Source organism: Periophthalmus magnuspinnatus, chromosome 24 (assembly GCF_009829125.3).
Source record: "Periophthalmus magnuspinnatus isolate fPerMag1 chromosome 24, fPerMag1.2.pri, whole genome shotgun sequence".
Classification (NCBI taxonomy): Eukaryota; Metazoa; Chordata; class Actinopteri; order Gobiiformes; family Gobiidae; genus Periophthalmus; species Periophthalmus magnuspinnatus.
In genome coordinates, this window is record NC_047149.1 from 17,736,881 (window position 1) to 17,760,152 (window position 23,272).

The 23,272-nt window shown below is 39.2% G+C and overlaps 1 protein-coding gene across 2 annotated transcripts; it reads left to right on the forward strand.

Moving 5' to 3' along the window:
• Positions 1-3,384: 3,384 nt before the first annotated feature.
• Positions 3,385-13,691, forward strand: txlnba (taxilin beta a). 2 transcript variants are annotated; one of them, XM_055232266.1, is made up of 11 exons: positions 3,385-3,450; positions 5,439-5,621; positions 6,010-6,076; positions 6,864-6,949; positions 7,019-7,189; positions 7,637-7,831; positions 7,961-8,080; positions 8,659-8,733; positions 9,549-9,641; positions 11,881-11,976; positions 12,591-13,691. In XM_055232266.1, exons 2-11 carry the CDS (start codon positions 5,442-5,444, stop codon positions 13,446-13,448), a joined length of 1,941 nt encoding a protein of 646 aa, XP_055088241.1. In that variant the 5' UTR covers positions 3,385-3,450; positions 5,439-5,441; the 3' UTR covers positions 13,449-13,691. The 2 variants fall into 2 exon arrangements, with proteins under 2 accessions (XP_055088241.1, XP_055088242.1); XM_055232267.1 differs by lacking the exon at positions 8,659-8,733 and adding an exon at positions 8,784-8,858.
• Positions 13,692-23,272: the final 9,581 nt, after the last annotated feature.

The following is a 23,272-nucleotide window of genomic DNA, read 5'->3' on the forward strand; positions in this document are numbered from 1 at the left end:
GACGGGCTTTGAAGTTAAAATGTCCATTTAAATCTATGGATGCAAGCTGATTAAATGAAAAAATTAAACATCTTTAGGGACAGAATAAACAAACAATAAAAGCAGTTTGAGTGTGTGGACTTAATGTAGATTTTTGAATGTCAAAACTGTTCTTTAGTAGCACTCTTATCAAACTCACCAGATCAATGCAATGAGCTGGTGCCAATTATGACAAACTAGTCAGTCTACAGTTGCTATTTTAGATGTATAGCTAACCTTACGTCCATCTCCCTAGTAAAATAATATTGGCATATCCTTGTCATTAATCATTTCAGACACAATATCTGACACAGTCAGTGTGCTAGTCTTTTCTCCTCACATCAGCTGTGTGTGTTTTACAGACTCTTTGAACATGCGCCTGGTGGGTGGAGCCAGCCGGTGTGATGGAGATCTGCAGGTCAAATACTTGGACCAGTGGACAGATGTGGCATTCTCCGAGTTTGTTCTGATTACAGCAAATGTAATTTGTCATTATTTGACCTGTGGCACTGTAGTGTCTCATGAGAGAAGGTCCAATGATACTCATTTGGCAGTGCAGCTTAACCCATACTGTCCCAACTCCAGATACAAAACAATATCTCACTGTGTAGAGGCTGTCAATGTGTCCACCCAATATTACTTTAGAACCACTTGCTCAGGTAACACACTGTCCGACTTCAATGCTGCTTCTTTTAATCATTGAATGCAATAAAGTGTGCTGTGTCCAGAGTCCGTGAGCCTGGCTTTGGGTCCCACAAAGTGCACTGGATCACTGGAGTTCTCTTTGAACAACACCTGGAGTTGGGTCTGTGAGGAGGACTTTGACCTGAAGGATGCAGAGGTGGCCTGCAGGGAGTTGGGCTGTGGAGTTCCTCTTGTCCTCCAGGGGGCATTCTATGACCCCAAGTATGTGATAACGAGGCACGTGTTCCAGTGTAAGGGCCATGAGTCTCTTCTGTCGGACTGTCCCAGGTCCACTCCAGCTGAGAGCAACTGCCAATCTAGAAAAAATGTAGTGTTGCTCTGTTCAGGTAAAAACACCATGTATATCATGTTCTTTTTTTTCCTTCTATTCTTTTATCCTTATTCTGGACGTTGCCGTGGGCACCACCATCGTCATTCAGGTTGCATTATTTTTATAGGTTTGCTGAGCTTTAAGCCATGGTAGAATGTTGTTACCTTATCAAAAAAAAACAAAACAAAACAAATGATTCTAGTGAAGGTGTATGGACTTTAAAAACACAGTAGAGCACCTTCTGTATTACAACATCACATCACATGATGAAATGGAGTGTTTTCTGTTAGCGAGAAGTACTCCTAAATACACACACTTTGCGTTTGTTTTAAACATGCGTGAAAGAAACAAAACACAACTCCGGATATTTTTTTTGACTAGGAAACATTATAACATAGATCAGAAAACAGCATAATATGGGCTCTTGGGTGGGGTAGAATAAGGTGAATAACTTTGTGTTGTATGTCCACAGAACCAGTGAGGTTGGAGGGGGGCTCTAGTGCTTGTACTGGGACAGTGCAGGCCAGACATAGAGGCCTGTGGAGACCTGTGGCAGTCAGTCATTATGGACTCCCGTTGGTTGCAAAGGTTGTGTGTCCTCTCCTGAACTGTGGCTCTGTTGTGTCATTTAAATTCAACCATTTCTTTCAGTATAAACCTGTTTGGGCTGTGCCATTTCGCTGTATAGAACAAACAAAAGACCTTAGACAGTGCATCTTTGCAACTGCCGTCTCCCGTTTAAGCGCAGTCTATGTGGAGTGCTCAGGTAATGTCATAATGGCCGGAATGATGATGCAAATACGGATTTATTGTTAATTTGGGATGTTTTTCAGGAAAACACAATCTGCATCTGTTATGGTCGGTCCCTGCTATTGTGATCATCATTATTGCAGTTATCCTAGTGATTTTCTGCAAAAGAAAGACGTCTTCATTGAATGGTTTTATAATCTACAACTTCCTATTTGCTTAACACCACAATGAGTCTAAATTGGGCAATGTTTTCTTTTTAGCTCCAGGACAGAACATTATGACAGAACATTACCGACCAATTAACCCTGAGGTGAGCACATAAAAATATAACGCTCCATTCACACATATTCACACATAGTACCGAGACAATCACTGGGTACAAAATGACAGAAATCTCATTCTATTCACACGCAGCAGTTGCAGATCATTGCCGGGTCTGCTTTGTTCACACATGACCTGGTTTTTGGCTCGTTATTCACTCAAAAGCTTTTCTTGAATATTCTTGATACTTTGCCGGAAAATTGCCAGATCAATAATCCAGAGAAATCAGGTCTGGCTTTGTTTTCTGGGTAAATTCTCTGGTTACAGTGTGAATGGGGCTATGTTTCCATTATAAAATGTATGGACACTGACATAAATCTATAATATGAATCTTTTGTCAGAACGTGATGTGCGACAATGCTTCTGAAGACCGCATCTACCAGAGCCTTGGGAAGGACGCCGTGGACCACGAGTATGTCCAGCTACGCCCACAACCCCATTACTCAAAACATGAATAAATAAATGCAACACAATATGATCTATATCTAAAATAAATGCTCTTATTTCTTTCAAGTGCAGACAAATGAGTGAGATGTGTTGAATGGAAAGTTACACTGAAATAACACACTTTGGAGGTTAGAAATTTGGCCTTGACGTAGTAATGGAGAGGCTGTTGGTTCTGTCTGTATCCAAATTAGGAGTGTTGCCAGGGCAATTAACCATTTAAAGCAAAATATTTATTTTTTTTAAGGTGGGAAAAAGTCCCCAAAATGTTGCATATAACAGGAACCTGAAACCCATGAATAGTGGAGCTCGGGCAGCAGAGGTTCAGAACATGTTGTAGTCTGTATCTGTTTAATAATGATAAACCTAAAAAACCTAATAAAGTCATTTTGTAAACTTAAACATTGTTCTGCATGTGTGACTTTTAATGTTAACCAACAAATGAACCATAAAAAGCTGAAACGTTGACGTGGTATCTTTGATTATAATTGAACCATGTGAATATTTGTCCATTTTTAATTTGTTTATTATGTTTATTATCTTTATTTACTTTACCGTGTCTAGCAGTGTGGATAAATGTGTTTTGTTTTGGGTTTTTTTGTTGTTGTTTTTTAATAAAGTTATCTTATGGCATCTTATGATTTATGACACTGCATATATTTCCAGTTACCATTAAGATAATTTATACTGCTCTACTTCAGTTAATGACTTATACTCAAGGACACACTTTTTGTTTTATTATTTTGATTTGTTTATTTGATTACTTTGTTCCACCTGACACGTGCGTTGTGAGTTTTCTTGTGTCCCATCAGCTCAGAGTTATTTTGGGGCTCAGCTGTCCTCAGGACCCTCCCCCATTTAGTCCCTGTCCCTCTGTCAGTCCTCCGCTCTCCTCTGAAACGGTAAGACCCTTTTACAAGCCTCAAACTAAACTGAAAAACTTCTATAGCCACAATTCTAACCTTACACCTATAGTTTCATTTCTACCATTTAGCAATTTTCAATCCATTTTCCTCAAAAATATTTGAAATGAATATTTGTTTGTTTAGTTTATTTGTTTCATTCAGTTCTTTATCATAAATGATTATTACCTGCTGTATTTTGTATATACTTGTATGTACATGTTGAATTTAAACAGACATGTGTCGGCGGATGGTGAGATTTCAAAATGGCCGCTCTTGCTCAATGGTCTTGCTATAAATATTCTGCCATGTCACAGAACGACATGTCTGTCAGGTTTAGGAGCTTATTAGAGCTTTTGAATTGGCTTTATATGATTTATGACTGTATGTCCCTGGATGGCCTCAATATAAAGAGTGTAGTACATACAGACTCACTGACACAAGATCTGAAGCTGGTTTTATAGCTACATTTTATTTTTAAATTATTATTTTTTACTTTCATTTGCAGTGTTTTACTTTGTGTTTGATGTCACAATATTTATTTGTATGCAATGCTCCATACACAGCTGTGTTTCCAATGCTATTATACTACAGCATCTACAGGTTTTCAGCAAAAAAAAAAAAAAAAAACGAAAAAAAAAACAACAAAAACCTATGATCTACTTAAGACATCTGAAAGACTGGTCAAACATATACTCTTGTGTGTGGATCATTTGCAGTTAACTAATAAATAAACAGGCTTTCTTGTTTTAAATTAACTTAAAGAAAATGCTCCTTTGTTAAAGTATATGTGCTATATGTGCTGTTTGTGAGGAGTACTCATAAACACTGTTTGTAAACACTAAGTTACTGTATACTGAAGTATTTTGACCTTTCATTCAGATTTGATTTCCTCTTGTTTATGTTGATCCTGAGATCACGGGTCAATGGGTGGAGCTTAACTAGTCTTTATGGGGTCTCCTTACCGCATCAGCAGGGGTTGATATTTTGACACTATCAGGTACAGTACTGGCATGGATGGGTGGGGGTGCTGAGTTCCAGCTTGGCCTTATATGGGACTCCCAGAATAGTCCTGTGTGGCAGCTGTGGGTGAGGGCTGCAGGCTGTTCTTCACAGGGTAATTATAACTGATACAAGAGAGCGGCACGGCAGCTCTGAGCGGATCAACAAGACACAATATGGCTACCAGAGAAGGTTTTTCAACAAGCATACTGTGTCAGTGTTTGACTCAAGTACATAAAACACTGGAAAAAATAAATAATAAATACACTTTTTTATATAGTTGCTGTTCTAGCTATACAGTATGTTTAGTAATTGTATCCATATATGGTACAAGTATTCAGGGAAGTGCAGAACATCATTGGGCAACACTGTATCACATATTCTTTAACCACGTACATATTTAACCCATAAGAATGAATAACATCATGGACTATAACTCACACATCAGCTGCACGCACACAACAGAATTAAACTGGCAAACAGACAAGAATGTTTCCGTTTAGCAGGAGCCAAAGTTTGGCATCAGTCTTTACAATGGACGGTGATACTTGCACCGAATTAACCCCTGGCCACAATAACCCCAATAATAAACTATTATGTGTGAGATAGACCTGAGTAAATAAAAGAGTGATATCCATTAGACGAGTCCATAAAACTGTATTCACCGCAGAGACCGTTCAAAAGGGATGAAGCGTGTGTGGTCCAGCGCTGGTTTGGACGATTATCTTGCTAGAGTTAGCTGTAGTTTGAGGTTCTGCTGTAACTGTTTCATCAGTATCACTTAGTATCATCAGGGAGGAGATAATCACTTCCTTTCTCTAGAATATCAAGATGAATACATATATATGACTACAGCAAGGGCCTTTTCCTATAGCTTGAAAATGAAAGCCACTTAAAGCCATGAGGTTTTCAAATCAACCCTGCATGTGCACATTACATAACTGTGTCCTGATTTGGCTTATAGTTTTAATGATGTTTTACCACAGACTATGGAGACTTCAGTGAAGACAGCTGAAGTGGTGCTTCCTCCGGACGTGACAGAGTGCACCCTGATGGAGGAAGAGGAGACTGCAGCCTGCGCCCCCTACAGTCCCGTGGACGAGTTCAGGAGACGACTGGACGAGATCGTGAGCAGCTACAGCAAAGGCCCCAGCGTCCTCGAGCAACAGGTCTCATTGCGATAGGATACAATGGATCTATTGAACCTCAGCTTCTATTTGTCTCCGTGGAAATGCCATTGATTTGTCTACAGTTTTCTGCAGTATGGCATTGAACTTATTTATCTCCATGGAGACAAGTCGAGTCAGAGCTATGTCTTTTGGCAACTCCCATCAGAAAGGTTGCATGGTTATCTTTAATGAGAGTGCGTTTGATTTAGAAAGATGAGAATGTGACCTGCTGTTGGCTCAGAGTAACTGGGAGTGTTTTACTGCTTCATTTTATGTGCTCAGAAAGTCTAAAAAGTCTTACCCGCTTTCTTATGTCCTCTACGCCTGTATCGTTGTTAAGTTCCGTCTTGAACTTGTAATTTCATGTACGTTTTGTTTGATTCCTCAGACTTGGGTTGAATCAGACATGGATAAAAAGAAGGACGAAGAGGACCACAGCATCACACTGGAAACAGGTGAGAAAAGATTGAAATGAAACTGTTTCGGGGTAGAGAATTGTCCTTCTGTTGGCTCGGATTCAGGACAGATCTAGTTGAATAAACCCTAACAGCTGAGGCAGTTTTCCCCATTGACATAATAACCACAGTTAAACCTGCTTTAGCCCATCACAACTGGTGACATCAGGTTTAACTCACACCAACACTTTGTATACGACAGAATTAGAAGTGATGACCAAAACGTGTTCTGGCAAATATGTAATGAATGTACCCACTCTCTGATATCAAATCCTATATCAAATATAGATTACTGATGCCATTGTGAGTGAGATTTGTGTTCAGCAGGTGTTTTCGTATTCAAAGACACGCCGGACTGGCTCACTTGATCAGATATTAATGCTGTCCTGAAATGATCTCTTCTGTTTAGGCGTCCTGTCCTCAGATACCTATTCACTCTCATATCCACTCACTGCCAAACAGTGACAAGCACTGGGTTGAGTAAATAGTGCAAGAGGCGAGAAGTAGCATAGCACGACTGGTTCTCAAGATTCAATTCTCGGCCTGGTGAAACCTGACAGGGCTTCCGCATAAAATCTCAATGGGACTTTCCTGGGTAAAAGATTAAAACAAAAGGCTCATATCGATGTGTAATGGGCTGATACAGATCATATTAGGTCATATTTGGTCACCAGGATTACATACAGGTAAATTGTCCTTATGTCCAAAGTGTTGCTGTCCTCCCATGTAAAAGAGGCATAACGTAGGATCAGTTGCTTGATTGTTGTCTGTCTGTGTGCCCTCACAGAGATGTCACTAATCCAGCAGAGTCTGAGCCAGCTGTCGTCCCCCGAGGAGAAGCTGCAGGACCTTGTCAAGAAATATGCTGAAATGGTATGAGTGATTCTGGTACTCCGTCCTGTTCTTATCCACAGACCTTTAAACTCACCTGACTGTGTCCAGGCCTCCCTCCGCCGCAGTGATGAGCAGAAGCTATGTCAGCTCCAGCACAGGTTCAGTCGTCTGTTGGATGAGAGGCAGCAGCTGCAAAAGGAGCAGAGGAACAACCTGATGGCCCGCAGCAAACTGGAGACACTGTGCAGAGAGCTGCAGCGCGAGTATGCAGAGCTCAGGGTGAGGACAGGGACAAGTGTGAAGAAGATGTGGGCTGGGGTTGGCCTGTCTGTTTCATGGAGTTTGACATTAAATGTGCCTATGTCCATGGAGACAAGCAAGTAACAACAGGCCAAGTTACAGGTCAGACATCCAGAGTCGAGACCCTGCACCAAAAAAGTTACATAGTGCATGTTTAAAGGAGTCAGATCTGGAACTGGTAAAGTTGAAGATTTTAGGAGTCCATAGAGGGACAGTTTGCAGTAAATGTTCAGGAGATAAAGTCAAGAGAGATCAGATTGAGATGGTTTGTAGGCAGATGGAATGATGTATGCACTGGTTAGAAGACAAAGCTGCCAGACAGAGGACCTAGAGGAAGACCAACAAGGAAATTGAAGAATCTAGTTTGTGATAGGAAGTCAGAGTAAAGTAGACTCTTCGCCCATATTATAACTGATTTGATTTTAGGAGGAGACCATTGAGCGCTGCAGAGAGGATGAGAAGAAGAGGACTGAGATGACAAACCACTTCCAGGAAATGCTGACAGAAATTCAGACCCAGATCGAGCAACACAATGCCCGGAATGACAAACTATGCACAGAAAACAACAACCTGACAGAGAAACTGGAGAGCCTCATGAGCCAGTGTGAGCTCAGGGAGGAGGTGAGAGGACACACTTGGTTTTATAGTGTTGCTGTATTATAGAGTATCTTTACTATCTTATAGTCTTATAGTTTCTTTTAATGAAGTGTCTTCATAACTAAAGATTATACACTGTTTTGTCTTGTTCAGAGTTTGGAGAAGATTAACAAACACCGCGACCTGCAGCAGAAGCTGACGGAGGCCCGACTGGCTCAGTCCAACGCTCTGCTGGTTGAGGCTGAGGAGAAGCACAAGAGAGAGAAGGAATATGTAAGTCACTTTAATATATTACACTATTACCTTAGGGGTACAGTATAGATTCAAGTAAATACAGTAGAAGAAAAGAGGGAGATTTGACGCACTCTGACTTACAATAAATGTCCATTATGTAGGCAAAGTGACAGGCATGTCCACTTTGCAAACTTTGTTGGTTAATGGTCTGTCACTGTCTGGGTGAGTGTTTATCCACCGAAGGTCAGTGGTTTGAATCCTGGTCCCAACATAAGGCATAGTTGTGAAAATGGTCAGATTCTCTGGCCCACAGATTGAGGATTCAAACCAAAAACCATAATATCTTCCATGGAGTCCAGCAGGTGGAGGACCCTCATCAGAAAAGTGCAGCCATAAGATTAAAGCCATATATATTCAATTCATAACTCTAAAACAGCACAAAAATACAATACAAATTCACATAACACACAACAATAAGGCAAAAGATGCTTGTACATGTTTAATTGATTATCTTAACCATATTGATTTCTACAGCACCTTTATTACTTCTCCAATACAAAGTCCATTTAGCAGTGTAATGTTTGGCCCATAGATTGACTGTGTGTCTCTGTCACTAGCTTCTTAGGGAGGCTATTGACAAAACAAAGAAATGCTTCGCTATGAAGGAGCAGGAGCTGTCCATGAAGAAGAAGGTAATCTGCCTCCCTCTCTGTGTTGACTGTGTCTGTGGTCTTTTCTATAGTTACTGGTTCAGGCTGCAGAGTGGAAACTGCAGACCCAAACGCTCAGAGAGCAGGGGACTGTCATGCAAACGCAGGTGAATATGTAAAGAAAACAACAACCATTCAGTTACAATAGTAGAATATGTAGCGTTATTACTGTGAGATTTGTAGCCTACCAAAATATAGAGAAAATGCACCTTAAGATGTTGTATTGTACAAGCTCTATCGAATATTTAAAGACACTTTAGAATGTCTTGTACAGTCTTCATTTTGAAATATAACTTATAAAATATAATTCTGATGAGACCAAAATGCTGTGATAATTATGTGCATATTAAAAGGAAATTCCATCAATTCCACCTTCTGATGCTTTTATTTTGAAGGGTCAGTTATTTGTTGCTTTTGAGTTAATGTTGTTTTTGTTGTCTAGCCTATGAATGCACATTAAACCTATCAAACTAATGCTTTTGGTTTTTTCTAACTCATAGCTTCCTGCTGATATTTAGTATTTATTATTTATTATTTATTTAGTAACACTTTAGCACATAACTTTGTAAATTATATTCTATTTTAAAGTTTCAATACCCTTTCCCTCCGCCCCCTCTGTTAAATGTTAAGTGCAATAAAAGCTAACTCTTGAGTAAAACTTATTGAAATGCATGGGGTTGTCTGAGGAGCAGCTGGAGCCACATCTCCGCTGCTTAAATTCAACATGCTGAATTTTAAGCTTTTTCTGAACTGAAAGTGACCCTGGCTAATTCTAATGCTAATGTGCTTCTCCACAGCTAGCTCTGTATGCTCAGAAGTTTGACGAGTTTCAGGGGACTTTGGCCAAAAGCAATGAGATCTTCCACCGCTTCAAGAAAGAGATGGACACCGTGAGTATTTAGAAAACATAAAAGTTAAACAAATATTTTAGAGCATTTATTAGAGAATTTGCCATTGATGGAAACTTGATTTCAAACATGTTTTTATCCTCACTCCTTTCTGTCACTGTGATATTGCTCCATGACACAGAAACTGACTGGGACAGTGTCATGCAGTTGTTTCCTGATAGTTCTCCAGTCTTTTACTATGTGCTTATTTGTCACTCTTAAAAATGCACCATGACCATGGAAGTAGAATCAAATCTTGAACACTAACCAAAGATGGGTCCATATTGTTTTCATGGCCTGTGCTCATTGGCACGAAATACAAAAAAAAAAAAAAAATCTAGTTGCTAAAGCAGAGCTGGCACAGGAGCAGAGCTGTCACGGGCTGAAACCGGGGTTAGGCTAAATCCATAGACGGTATGTATAAATGGACATAGTTAACCTGCCAGTTGCTGCATTCCAAATATCAAGTGACCATGGGCACACTTCCAGATCTATTGACTCAGGCCTCAATTCACTTTGAATTGAAAAAATGATGCCCCTTTCTCCATAAATACTGCTGTCAGGCTCGTCATTTTGGTCTTAAAATGTTCATATTAGCCCATTCTACTTGAGCCTGGGGTTTTTATTTCACTATTTCGCCCGTAAATCAAGATATGAACATTAATAACAGACCAATGAGGCCCCTTCTTTCACCAAGGTTGCTCCGTTAATATTAGCAACAGATTGACAACATTGATAAGCACCCACTCCCTGCTAAACCAGCGGTGTGGGCAGGAAGTGGTGTTACCTTCAACACTCTCGCTCCTGATTGGGTCTTCGGTTGCTATGATATTATATGGAAATATGGAACTCTGCTCCAAATTCGCCCTAACCACTAAACTCGATGAGCTTCATTTGGCTAGAACCAAATGCTCTGGGTGACGTCACACTCCTAGTGTGTCCCACACTCCACTTAAAGTCTATGGCTAAATCTTACAAAGATAACTTTTACGAGCTTTGAGGATTAAAAAAATAAAAAATAAAATAAATAAATAAAAGTTCATGTTGTGGAAATACAGAAGAATCCTTAAAAAATCCAACCTTTGTGAAAGCTGTGCTCTATGAGAGAATTCTTTCTGGGGAGCTGCAGGCCCGATGGAGCAGCCACAAGTTGATCTCACGTGGGGATGGAGGGGGCGTATCTTATCCATTTTTATTACAGATCCATGACAATGACAAAGAATTTAGTGTCTGGGATTGGGTCAGGTAGCTGGTTTCCCATGATTCTTAGTAACAGTGTGTCTGATTGAATGAATAAGGTGACCCTGTCAGTAGGTTCTGTATTAGTTATTGCCCTAGAAAAGCAATGTCATGTTTTACAGGCCCTTTAAAGTGGACTTATTATCAGTGAGGGGATTTTTGGCTCTTTTATGGGATCCAAATCTATTGGAGCCATTCATTTTAAAGAGCTGTTGAAAAGACTGGCTCTTTTACTATTTATTTATATGACAGAAGCCACAGTGAGAACACATTTTATCTACAAACTAATCACAGAGAGAAATGACAAAGTCTCAGAAACGCTTCAAACTGAGAGTGGGAGTGTGTTTACCTTTTGAAATTATGCATAATCTAAATAAAACATTATACTACCAAATGTGATTTTTGTGCTAAAAGCTCTCCCTCATGCTGCCTTTTCTGTTTCTGTGCTGGTTCTTTTGTTGGTTCAGCATTAATCAGTGTAAAAATGCATAAATTCTAGAAATAAAAAGATTTGGTTTTGTTAAAAAATGAGATCCGATTCTAATAGTTTACATTAGGGAACTGTTCAAAAGAGCCGACTTGCTCCCCTTTTCATTTCCCCTCTCAAAGTTGTATTTAGCATGATTCGTTCAAGATGTAATTGCTCTGATCAACCTCCGTTTTCACCTCTACCGGTACACGCCCACTGCTCTGTACATACATCATTCTCCAATTTTATTTTCTTATTCAGTGATACACATAGGATTCGGCAGCATCGTGTAGCCATTTTTGCACAAATGAAGCTATCCGTCGAAGGTGCTGACAACTTTGCAGCTCTTTATTGTAATGACGTTTACGCAGACATCTTTTATTAAGTCGTTTTAGAGCAATGTTGTGATTTAAATGTCCAAATTGTAACATAATGATCCATGGGGTGTCATAGATTACAACTATATGGTAGACCCAAGCACAATAACTAATAACTCACAATGACTTAACTGGATGTGTGTCTTTTCCTGTGTAGATGTCTGAGAAGATGAAGAAAATGGAGAAAGAGTCTAACCTGTGGAAGACCAGATTTGAGAACTGCAACAAGGCCCTGACAGACATGCTCGAGGAGGTAGGAAACAAACAAGTCATTAGAAGTACAGGCGGAGGAGTCTGGAAGGGAGAGATAGTTACAGTATGTCGAGTTCTTTTCTGTTGAGTGCAGCTCCCGGCTCAAACTCACTCGCCGTATACTTTTCCCTTTACTTAGTGAGTGACAGGTGGATTTAGCCAATGGCAATATTCAGCAATTACGTCTTAAAGGAATTATAAAGCTAAAGTGTACATGAATCCTTATGAAATTAAACTTTTTTTTTGCCTTACACCCACCAATTACAAGAATTACTATGTAACTTTTCTGGTATGAGTTCTGCCTCCCACTTGTCTCCATGGAGATCTTAATGCTTCCCTGGAATGTTCTATAGAATGTCAATTAATTTCTATTTTTTATTTATTCATTTACAATTATCCTTATTGTGAGCAGGCTTGCCTTTCCACAGATCTGACCTGTAACACGGCCAAGTGGTGTCACCTGCTTGTTTCTATTAAAATAGATACGTTTGATGTGATATAGCATAATATACAACATAATAGTGCACCTTTAATTAACACTCTCACTTGTTCAAATAGTATTTTCTCTGTTTCTCATGTTTGTTTGTTTTTTTGTTTGTTTGTTTTTTTATACAGAGAACAGAAAAGGGGAAAGAATACGACTTGTTTGTCTTGAAGATCCAGAAGTTGGAGAAACTGTGCCGCACTCTTCAGGAGGAACGTAAAATCCTCTACGACAAAATCAAAGATGTCCGCAACTCCAACGCCAGCATCCCAGCCAAACTCGGCCTTCCTCCCCCCGAAACAGAGAATATTTTGACCCACGAAGACATCGATGAAATGCAAAGTCAAGACCCAGTACTGACCCAGGACATGGCCCGTCTCAAAGAGGAGCAGGCCAAACTTCAGCTGTTTGCAGATTCCCTGTTTGATAACGACGATGCTGTGGAAGATATGGTCGAAATGGACTTGGGGGAAGACGACAAGATTGCGTCTGCGTTCGCCCAGTTTAAGACCAAAAAGGAGTCAGAAGAAGTTAAAGACGATGTAAAAGAAGAAGTAGAAGCATCAACAACAAAGAAAGAAGAGAAACAAGAGGCTGAAAAATGCCCTCAAGAATCAACACAAAAGGAGAAACCAGAGGAAGACACAAAGGTTCAACAAGACGTAACTGAAGCCGAAACTGAAACTACTCCAGTTCAGGTTACAGAAGAAAAGATCGAGCCACAAAAAGACATAGATCAGACAAAACCCGAACTTACAAAAGTTGAAGAGGTCAAAGCCGAAGAGGTCAAAGTCGAAGAGGTAAAAGCTGATGAGGTCAAAGTTGAGCAGATCAATGTTGAAGAAGTTAAACTTGAAGGCAAAGTTGAAGTTACAGAGAAACCTCACGAAGAAACAGCTTCAAAACCAGCATCCGAAAACTCAAGTGAATCCTCCAAGAAGCAAGTGCCAAAGAAGAAAAAGAAGAGGAACAACAAGACTGCTAGCTAAAACCAGGAAATGTCCCACTGTAGACTCTGTGTGTTGAATCCTTTGCAGTTTTGTGAAGGTTTTATAAGTTAAAGCAGTTTGTCCCAATGGCAAAAGTCACTGAGGACAGACAATGGAGCGACTGTTTTTCACAGTTAAAACGTGTGAGGTGTAAAGAAAGAAACTGTTAGTAAAATATGAAACTTTGCCTAAAAAGCAAAGCACAAAATGTAAAAAAGAAATATAAAGGAGTTTTCAATAATGTTACTTGTCGTGTTGTTATTAAAGCATTAAGTGATATGCATTAGCCTTTACATTCCCATTTTTCTTCTTTTTTTTTTTCTTTTTTTTTAGCAAGAACAAAAGCCCAATAAGTCCAGTAATATCAAATGTCCACTTGATGGCACCATTTCTGCACTAAACCTCTCTTAGAGTTCAAGGTTAAAATGTCTTGCACTACAAAATTACTACCACAAGAGGGCAGCAGTGAAAAACATTTAACCCTCCAAAGTAGTGCTGCAAAACTCATGGAAAAGAACAAGAGAAGGAGCTTTTAAATTAGTTTTGAGAGTACAAAATACTACTACTGTTAATATTTCTTCTCAACTTTTTTTGCACAACATGTATGTATTGAAATAATTGTCATTTTTGTAGGATAAGCTATATGTATTACATCATTGTCTAGTTTCAAAAAGCCCGCAAGTAATCACTTAGTCTGATGACAGATTTAATTAAGCCTTTTAAGTGACACAGAGGAGCTAACAGAGGGAGCAGGAGATGAGTGCTGCTTTAGAGATAAAACCATAGCCGAACAAAAGGACTCTTAACGGCAGATAAGGACTTAATAAAAAGCAGAGAGAGAGAAGGAAGGAAGGTTGAGACTGAAGAGGGCTACAGAATACGACTGAGCTATGACCCCGGGGTGGAGATAAGAGTCCACTTTAAACCAGGAAGAGGGATCAGAGACATTCAAGATGGCCACCGTGTGTGTGCTGATCCACTTCACTTGATAATGACCATGTCTCAATTCGACAGTTACACACTTCGGACTACCGTTCGAAAGGTGCTCCTCCATGTAGTCTCCATCGACCGCAAATGCCATGTCGAAATGGGACAGGCCAACACCATGGAGCATACGTTAAACGCTGTCTGGCCCTTACGTTACATCGCTTAACTTATGTCGCCCTGGAGCTGTGACGGCTGCTGACTAATGAGCTATACGAGTGGTGACTCATGACCTAAATGTGTAAAATGAACTCCGAAATAATTGCAGTTTTCTTTTTAATTCTTTATTATTTCATTGAAGAAGAGTCAAGGTAACATCGTCGCAGATTGAATGAAGTAAGGAATTAATCTTTCCCTTTGAATATCAATAGGCAAATATAATGTTCTAGGTGATTTTTTCCCAATTGTAGCCAGTATTACATAACTTTAAGAAAATGTACCTTGTTTCGCCTGTAGAAGTCACATGCAGTGCATGATGGGATATAGCAGTGCGCGAAGTGTGCTTGAATGCACGCTTCGATCATGTCCGATCTCCATGGAAACGTTGGAAATGCAGGGTGGATGAAATGGGACAGTGTTGGTGAGCCAGAAGTGACGTAAGTGCTCTCCAAATGCAGCCGACAAAGTGTGAAAACGTTGAATTGAGACTCGGCCAATAACCACAGGGGTTGTTGCCAACTAGGGTAAGGCCACAGCTTTCGATAAATCAGTGGAAAAAGAATGGCACGGTGGCAGAGTAGTTAGCATTTCAGCCTAATCTCAGAACTATTAGCAGGAAATATTAGGCAAAAGCATTTCTTTCTTCAATCTTTTAAAATTCAGTTAAAACTATGAATTGTTTATAAATGCAAAGTTGACAAAAATTTACAAAAATGAACCTCTTAATATGTTTTACGATCCTGATGACAATATTAAAACAATTTGCAGTTTGTGCCTTAGTTTAACATTGAGTTGTTTATTTTTCTCAGTATTTCTCTGGTACTGGGGTCTCAGCTAAGCACAAGTAGCATCTCTGTTAGCATTCATCTACTGAGACACATGGAGCTTTGGGCTGCACTGCTAAAAGAAGCTCAAATGACTCACTGTCACCCTCTGCAGGTAACACTGAGGAAGACATAGAGGAATAGCTCTTGCTGATAATTATTAACACAATTATCAGCAGTAAGATAAAGCAGACCTATTATATAAAGTTTACTTAACCATGTTATAGCTGTTTCCTCTCACGATTTACTCATCTGAATTTGTATTTGGAGTGATTTGTGCATATTTTAGTCATCTTTAATCGCTTATTTTCAAGATGCTATTTTGCTGATCAACTCCTGTTTTCACCTCCACTGGCATACTCCCACTGTTCTATACTGACTTTGTTCTCCAATTTTATTTTCTTAATCTGTGGTACACATAGGATTTGGCGATGCTGCGTAATCATTTTGGTATAAATGAAAAAAAATAAAATAATCTGTGGCTATCTATATGGACGGGCTGATAACTTTGTATTTCTTCGTTGTGATGATGTTTACAGCAGCATCAGCTCTCATTGGGCACTGTAGTTTTCTAACATGGAGTCAGCGGACTTGCATCTTTTATTAAGTAATTTTTGGTAAATATTGTGATAAATGCCCAAATTTGAACATGGCCCATGTTTGTCATAGATTATAACTATATAGCAGACATAAGCACAATAGGTGTTTTTTTAAGTGACAGTAAAATATTTAGTTAGTACTTTTTATGATTCTGTTGTGCCAAACTTGTTTTTCATGTCAACATGTTTTGAGCAAACCTGTTCTTTGAAAGTGTCAAATGTAGTTTTGCATATTGAGACATCAAAGGGAATTTGTCCTTAGTCGTCTTTACTCAGAAGATTCTCAGAGGATGTGAAGTCAGCCTAGTACTTTTAGAAATCTGACAGAGCTAATATGATCAAACTGTTTCTACTGCAGACGTGAAACTATCCCTCATGCGAGTATTAAGTCTGAAGGAGTGTTTAAAAAGTCCCTGTTAAAGCCATAGACTGGATATATGAATACTTCTTTATACAGTCTATGGTTAAGGCGCTCTTATGATTCACTCTACATATATTATAGCTGATTATATAAGTTTACAGTAATTATGCCTAAGAAAAACCTTACTGCAGTGTAATGGTCACATTTTTATACAGCACTTTTCCACCTTCAAAGCACTCAAAGCGCTTTACATTAAGGAACCATCCACCCATTCACACACACATCCATCACACCAGTGTACACAGACACTGGGGGTGAGGTGGGTTAAGTGTCTTGCTCAAGGACACAATGACAGCATCCATCTGTGGGAGATGAATCGCACCTCCAACCTTGCCGTAAACATCAACCAATGATGTTTACGTCAAGAGCCAACCTCTGGATCAGTGAACAAACTCTCTACCAACTGAGCTACTGTCACAGATATGTATGTGGGACTATAAAAAAACAGAACCTGCAAAATGAATAAATACAATCATTTAATAGCAAGTGTTGGAAGGCGACAACATCCACACATGTTATGCAATTTATTTACATAATAAAGATGAAAGTATCCAGTTATACTATTTGTCAATGATTCAATACAAGCAAAAACAACAGTAACATCTCCATGGTAACAAGCAGGTTACGGACCTTCCACCAGAAAAGTCACAAAGTGCACCTTTAACATGAAGAGGATGCAGCTTACGGTGTATAGACTTAAGTGAAGGAGGAGGGCATCACCTTATGACATCATGTGGTGGAACAGAGCATCTCCAACCCTTAAATGAAACCTAAGACAACTCCAAGTACGTGTTTCATGAGAGAACATCATTACAAAAAGTTCAAATAAGTCTATTCAGCAGAACACGGGCCCTTTAAAACCCACAAAGTTTACCTCCGAGGACCAAAGCCTCCCTTTGAGCCCGTTTTATGTCCAGTGGGTCCCCTGTAGTCCAAATCCGATGTGCTAACAGTGTGAAAGCAGTGAGTGTGAAAGGTGCTGCAGCAGACGCATTAGTGCTGAGCTTTCCTATCCTTCAGCCTGACTTTGAACGCATCGATCTTCACCTGTTCCTCATTATCCACACTACACTGACTCCGCTGCATTTACACCTTTATACTGTATTACACCTGCCCCATTGCTGTGTAATAGGGGGGAGCTTTAGGAGCCAATAGCTTCCAGATAGGGTTTTTTGATGGATCCCAGAGGAGAGACAGGTAGTAGTATTAAATATGAAATTGCGTATTACTATGGAAAGGAATATAGGCCTGCAGTATACTGATAGCTGGAGGCATGATTGGCAGCGGCACAGTCGACAACATTCGCATTATTTTACATTGCTTTTTTATTATTATGTACATCTTAGAGCAATACCAATATCCATTTGTACTAGCCTTTCATGCTATATCTCTTGGTTCAATAAAATTCAGTGTTTACAATTTTTTTTTTTAACCGAACTCAGCATTCCATATATCTTTTTTTTGTATTCACAGGAGAAGTCATAGCAGTTTTCTTACCTCATATGATGCCTTTTAAGCAGATCTAAAGCTTCCCCTCTTTTATTTCTCCGTTCCCTCCAAGCTGCTTAGAATTCAAACATGCAAGGTTTTTCAAAAAAGTTGCACTGCTTAATAGTAGTAGTAGTAATATCCGAGCACATGATTTGACAAACCTGACTGGACCTGACTGGACTTTGAACCCCCCTCCTTCCTCCTGTACCTCCGCACATCGACAGTAAACCATGGGCCGTTTGCGCGTGACACTTCTCAGATGGGTTTCCAGTGTTAATGTGTGAAAGTGCTGAGTGGACTGAGCGTTTCATGCTCAATTTCCTCCTCGTCTCCTCGTTTCCTTGCTTCCTTATTTCCTTGTTCCCTTTCCTTTAATGAAACCTCAATAAGAGCACGCAGCGGCTTTATCAGTTTTAACCCAATCACGGCTGGACACTATTAATAGTCGGTTAATGGAAAGATTGTGTAGAGTGAAAATGGGCTCTGTATAGTTATTACTGACATATAGGCAACCGCTCCGTCTATATTTTAGGAAAGTGCAACATCTGGATTTAAAAAGACTTTGAAATTGCAAAGAACTATCTAAGTGCCGTTTGACAGCACAATATGTTCCTAAAGTTACACAACATAACTTTTCAGATAAAGAGCCCGACAGCTGGTTGTTACTGCTTGACCTACAATGTTTTGGAGTATAGCATTAAACCAGAGGTGCCCAAACTTTTTTTTTTTTTTTTTTTAAATCAAGGGCCACATCTCAAAACATATTCGAAGCAGAGGCCCACAGACCGGTGATCAATGCAGTGTGGTGCTTTATACACAGCTTTGACAGAGCCGCTGTGTATTAATAAGGCTTAAAACACATTCATTTTAGGTCCGTATCACACCGCAATGTGATGTTTGAGGTTATAGTGGTAGAAATAGTTTGATTTGCTGCTAAAAGTACTGCTTATGATCAACTGGGCCGGTTCAGCAGGACGTCTGAGGGCCAAGAAAAACTGGTCTGAGGGCCGCATTCAGCCCCCGGGCCGTAGTTTGGACACCCCTGCATTAAACGTATACCTAAATCAGAGTCAAGCAGTTGATGCCACTAGGCCGAGTAATGGGTCAGATCTGTGGAGAGGTGAGCCCATTCACAGTAAAATGCATGTTTATTATCAACAGAAATACCTGTAATTGAGTAAATGGAAGATAGATCATTTTAATTAATTAATATTCTATGGATATGAGCAGGTAGCGTGCCCCCCCTCTGTTACATAAGGCACATTTAAAGGGCCCATATTTCTCTATTTTCTGAGCTATGTTATAATGTTGTTTCGTCATCAAAAACATACCTAGACCTTATGTTTTTGATGACTTAACAACATTATAATATGGATTAAAGCTCACAAATGTCCATTTTGTGCAATATAGGGTCTTTAAAATGGGTGATGAAGGTAAAAAAAAAAAAAAAAAAAACATGTACGCAGTATGAAGTATGAAGGCCAATGCACTCACCATGTTAAAAGCAATATGGTCTACTAGTTGCACCTGTATAAAACTGAAGAAGATAATCAAATATAAACCCCCCCGCTGTGACATTTTATCGATAATCACCATTTGGAATAAACAGTCTACAACCAATTTGCCACAGACTCATAATTTGCTGTAACCTGTTTCCCCACTGAAGTAAATTGAACTGTGCTGGTAAAGGGCTGAACTATTTCACAATCAGGGCTGCATCTCCTGCTGCCTCCATTACATAAGGCACAACCTGGAACCATCTCATTCAATTATATCTAATATTAACTTGTTTTTCCTGGAGAGCGATAACCATCTGAAACAAGTGATGCTCCACAAGGCACAGAAACTTCATAAAGAACATGGTAAAAAGTCAGGATTCTCAAACTCAAGATGCATTCTAGCAGATAAATACTCACGTTTCAGGGCTGATTATTTAAAGTGCCTTCCATTCACACATGTTTAACACTCAAACCCTGCATATTTAGACTGAGTTCTTCTCTCAAACTGATAAAAAATACCCTGTTCCACCTTGCGATGTCATGTGGCAATACAGGTAGTCCTCCACTGTGTTTTAAACTCATTTGGATCATTTCAGCTCTGGAAATGCCCATGTCTGTTGAACTAAAGTTAAAAAGAAATCTTGAAAACTTCTGCTTCATGACATCACAAGATAGAACAGAGTATGTTGCACTTTGGACATGTGTGAATGAAACAAAACACAAATCAAGGTATGTTTCTGAGGTGGTAACAACCAGGACCAGGCCTACTCTTTAGGGGGCCCTAAGCAGAATTTGCCATTGGGGCCCTCACCACTTCAGTGCACAATATTCATATTTGACAAAATTAAGACAATCTTAAACAGTTGCAAAAAAGACTGAAAATTATAGAGGCTCACAAAGGACTCACAACAGCAAAAGCCACAAGTATAACAGATTTCTGGTGAATGTGCTCCAGTTAAATAAAGTGGACTTACATTTATCATTTCGAAGAACTGAACATTAAATAATGCATAACATCTAGTAACTTCAAAGAACAGAAGCAAAAACAGGATTTTAGGATCACATTATTTTGATTGTTACTGTTTATTGTCAGGTTTTGGAATCAAAACTGAGTTAGGAGACATATTTGTACAAAATTAACGGAAATTTAGTGTAAATGCGCATATTTCCGCTGTGACTGTGCTGCCTCTTAGTTGAGGCTCACAGCTCATCTCTCAGCTCAGTGCTCTGGTGAGGAGGTGATCATAAAGAAGCACATTAACTGTTCTGCAACTTAAACTCAGCTTTAATCACATGTGACTGTCATATGAATGATAAAAATATTTAGGACTAAAAAGTTTGTCAGTTTCTGTTCTGTTGTAGAAGAACAGGCGCAGAGGCTCGGGAATTGTTCTGTAGATTTTCACTTTACAGTCGGGTTAAAGGCAGCGTACAGCAATATTCAAAGCAGAATCAAATGCAGAGTCCAACAATTTGAGATTACACCAGTGTTTTAAATCATCCTAGAGTGGGTGTTACGCACCCTGTATGAAAGAAGTGTTTGTAAAGAAGTGCGAAATGTGACCTTGGCCAAAATGTAACGTTATGTCTGAGTTTTCTGTGATGACAAGAAATGACACTGTTTTGTGGGAAACAGAACATTTTGTAAGCACTGTAATATATTTGTATATTGTTCACAATAGTATCATGCTAATATTGCTAAGTGGCTCTGGTGATTATTTGCTTGTGCAGTGACTGAACAGACCGAGGTCAGGGCTTTAAAAAGACGTGCAGCATCAACATATTGGTCACAGTGTGACCGTGGTAAAAGTAACAGTCACTGTTATGCTAACAGTTAGCTCGTTAGCAGTTAGCTTGGGGTGCAGTCTGCAAAGACAAAGTGTAAATATTACAGCCAGGTACTTATCTAAATAAATGATATTAAAATTACACCTAAATACATTGATTTCAGCTGAATTTTAAAACAGCCTCAAATAAGTGTTCTAAGATAAAAAAACAAAACAAAAAAAAAAAAAGTCTTTACTATAAAAAATCCTATGAAATTAAATGAATTCGATTTACCTCTAGAATCAAACACCTGTAAAAATAAAAAAAATACAAAATCGGTACTCGGTATCGCACAGCACATTCACAGGTTGTTCTTTAGTTCATCAGATGTAACAGGTTTGTGTCATGATCAGTGTTGATGTGACACAGGAGCAGTGACACTTTAACTACACTCACATCATCTGATGTTTGGAGACAGCCAAAAACAGACAGTGTACAGTGACAGTGACTCACCTGCTGTCCTCATGTCCTGTCTGCAGAATGATCCCCGTCCAGCTTCACTCTTTTGTCCTGCAGGTCTCATGGTGTAAAGTGGGACACATTTCGAGTCTTCTCTGAAAAGTTCTTCTTTCCCCAAAACGATCTTCCTCTGGACTCTTCATGCTTTGTCCTGTACTTTAGATAAACTTAACTTCACTAACCTTTTACTTTGTAAAACACTCATTAAATGTCCCTCTGCTGCCTCAGAGCTCCCAGAGTGCACCTGGAGGGGAGGGGTCCAACATGTAGCTGTCCACACCACTGCCCAACTCAAAAAAATGTAGGCAGAACATATTTAGCTACTGGAAATAAAACTAGTTCTAGAGGGATATGTAGACCAGTATAAACACCGAGCACCATTTAGTTTAAAAAAAAAACTTTAGAAACATTATTTTCAAAATAAATGTATGGGCTCTTGGGGGCCCTCTGGTGGCCTTGGGGCCCTAAGCAGCTGCTTAGTCTGTTTATAGGCTGGACCGGCCCTGGTAACAACATCCCAACATGGTGTGAAGACTCAGTTTTGTGTAATATAGGACCTTTAAATGAAGTTGAAGACCAGGTACACTGCAGTTTTGCTCAAATTATTCCTTTTCCTCCATGTTTAGATCCTTACACTTGTTAATTTATGTTTTGATTTGTTGTATTTTGCCATGCCTTGCCTAATCCTTCCTGTTTCAGCTTATAAATAAATACGGCATTTGTTCATCTAATTATTATTTTGTTCAGGGTAGCACCAGTGGTATATATCATCATGTGTCAAGGTGCAGTTTGTGAAGAAATGTGGAGGAAAAAAGTTGGAAAATACAGGAAGTAGAGGAAGGAATCCCTCGATCTACTATATGTCATGAATACAAAAAGTAGGGTGAATTTACACACAAGGCACACAATTCTCTGACAGTTTAAAGTTGATCAAGATAAAGGTGTTGTCATATATTTGTAAGTTCTAACTTTTATGAAAATTAGAAGAGTTTGGAGCATTGTTAACAGCATGGTTGACTAGAGAAAATAAGGCAAGATTTTAGCAATGTTTTAGTAAAATGTGTAGTCTAACCTGTCACAGAAACATTTACTTATAACCTGTAAAAAACACAATGTAATAAACTATTTCATAATCTTCGATGCATATTCAGTCTTATTTGTAAATAGGGATTCCCCAGAAAATACTCAAACACATTCTCCATGGACAGTTTCTTTATAAAAAGGATTTGATAATTTCCATAGACGTTTTGCATTGAACATGCAAATGAGGAGCAGATGGTCCTTTCACTTCACCAGAATCTTTTACAGACAATACACACGACAGGCAAAGACAACACGTGCAAATCAAAATAACAATAAACCAACGGGAATGACTGTTTCTGAGCTGAACACCAGCCTGAAGACAATACTCAGGGATTAGAATCAGCTAATTGTCTGAGTCACCCACCGCTTTCGTGTATTTACCAGAAAGTGTGACGCAAAAAATCCACAGTCGTTTTGAATTGAATTAAGATACATTAAATTTTGTTAAAATGGCGATTAGTTAGTAGCTGAGAAGGAC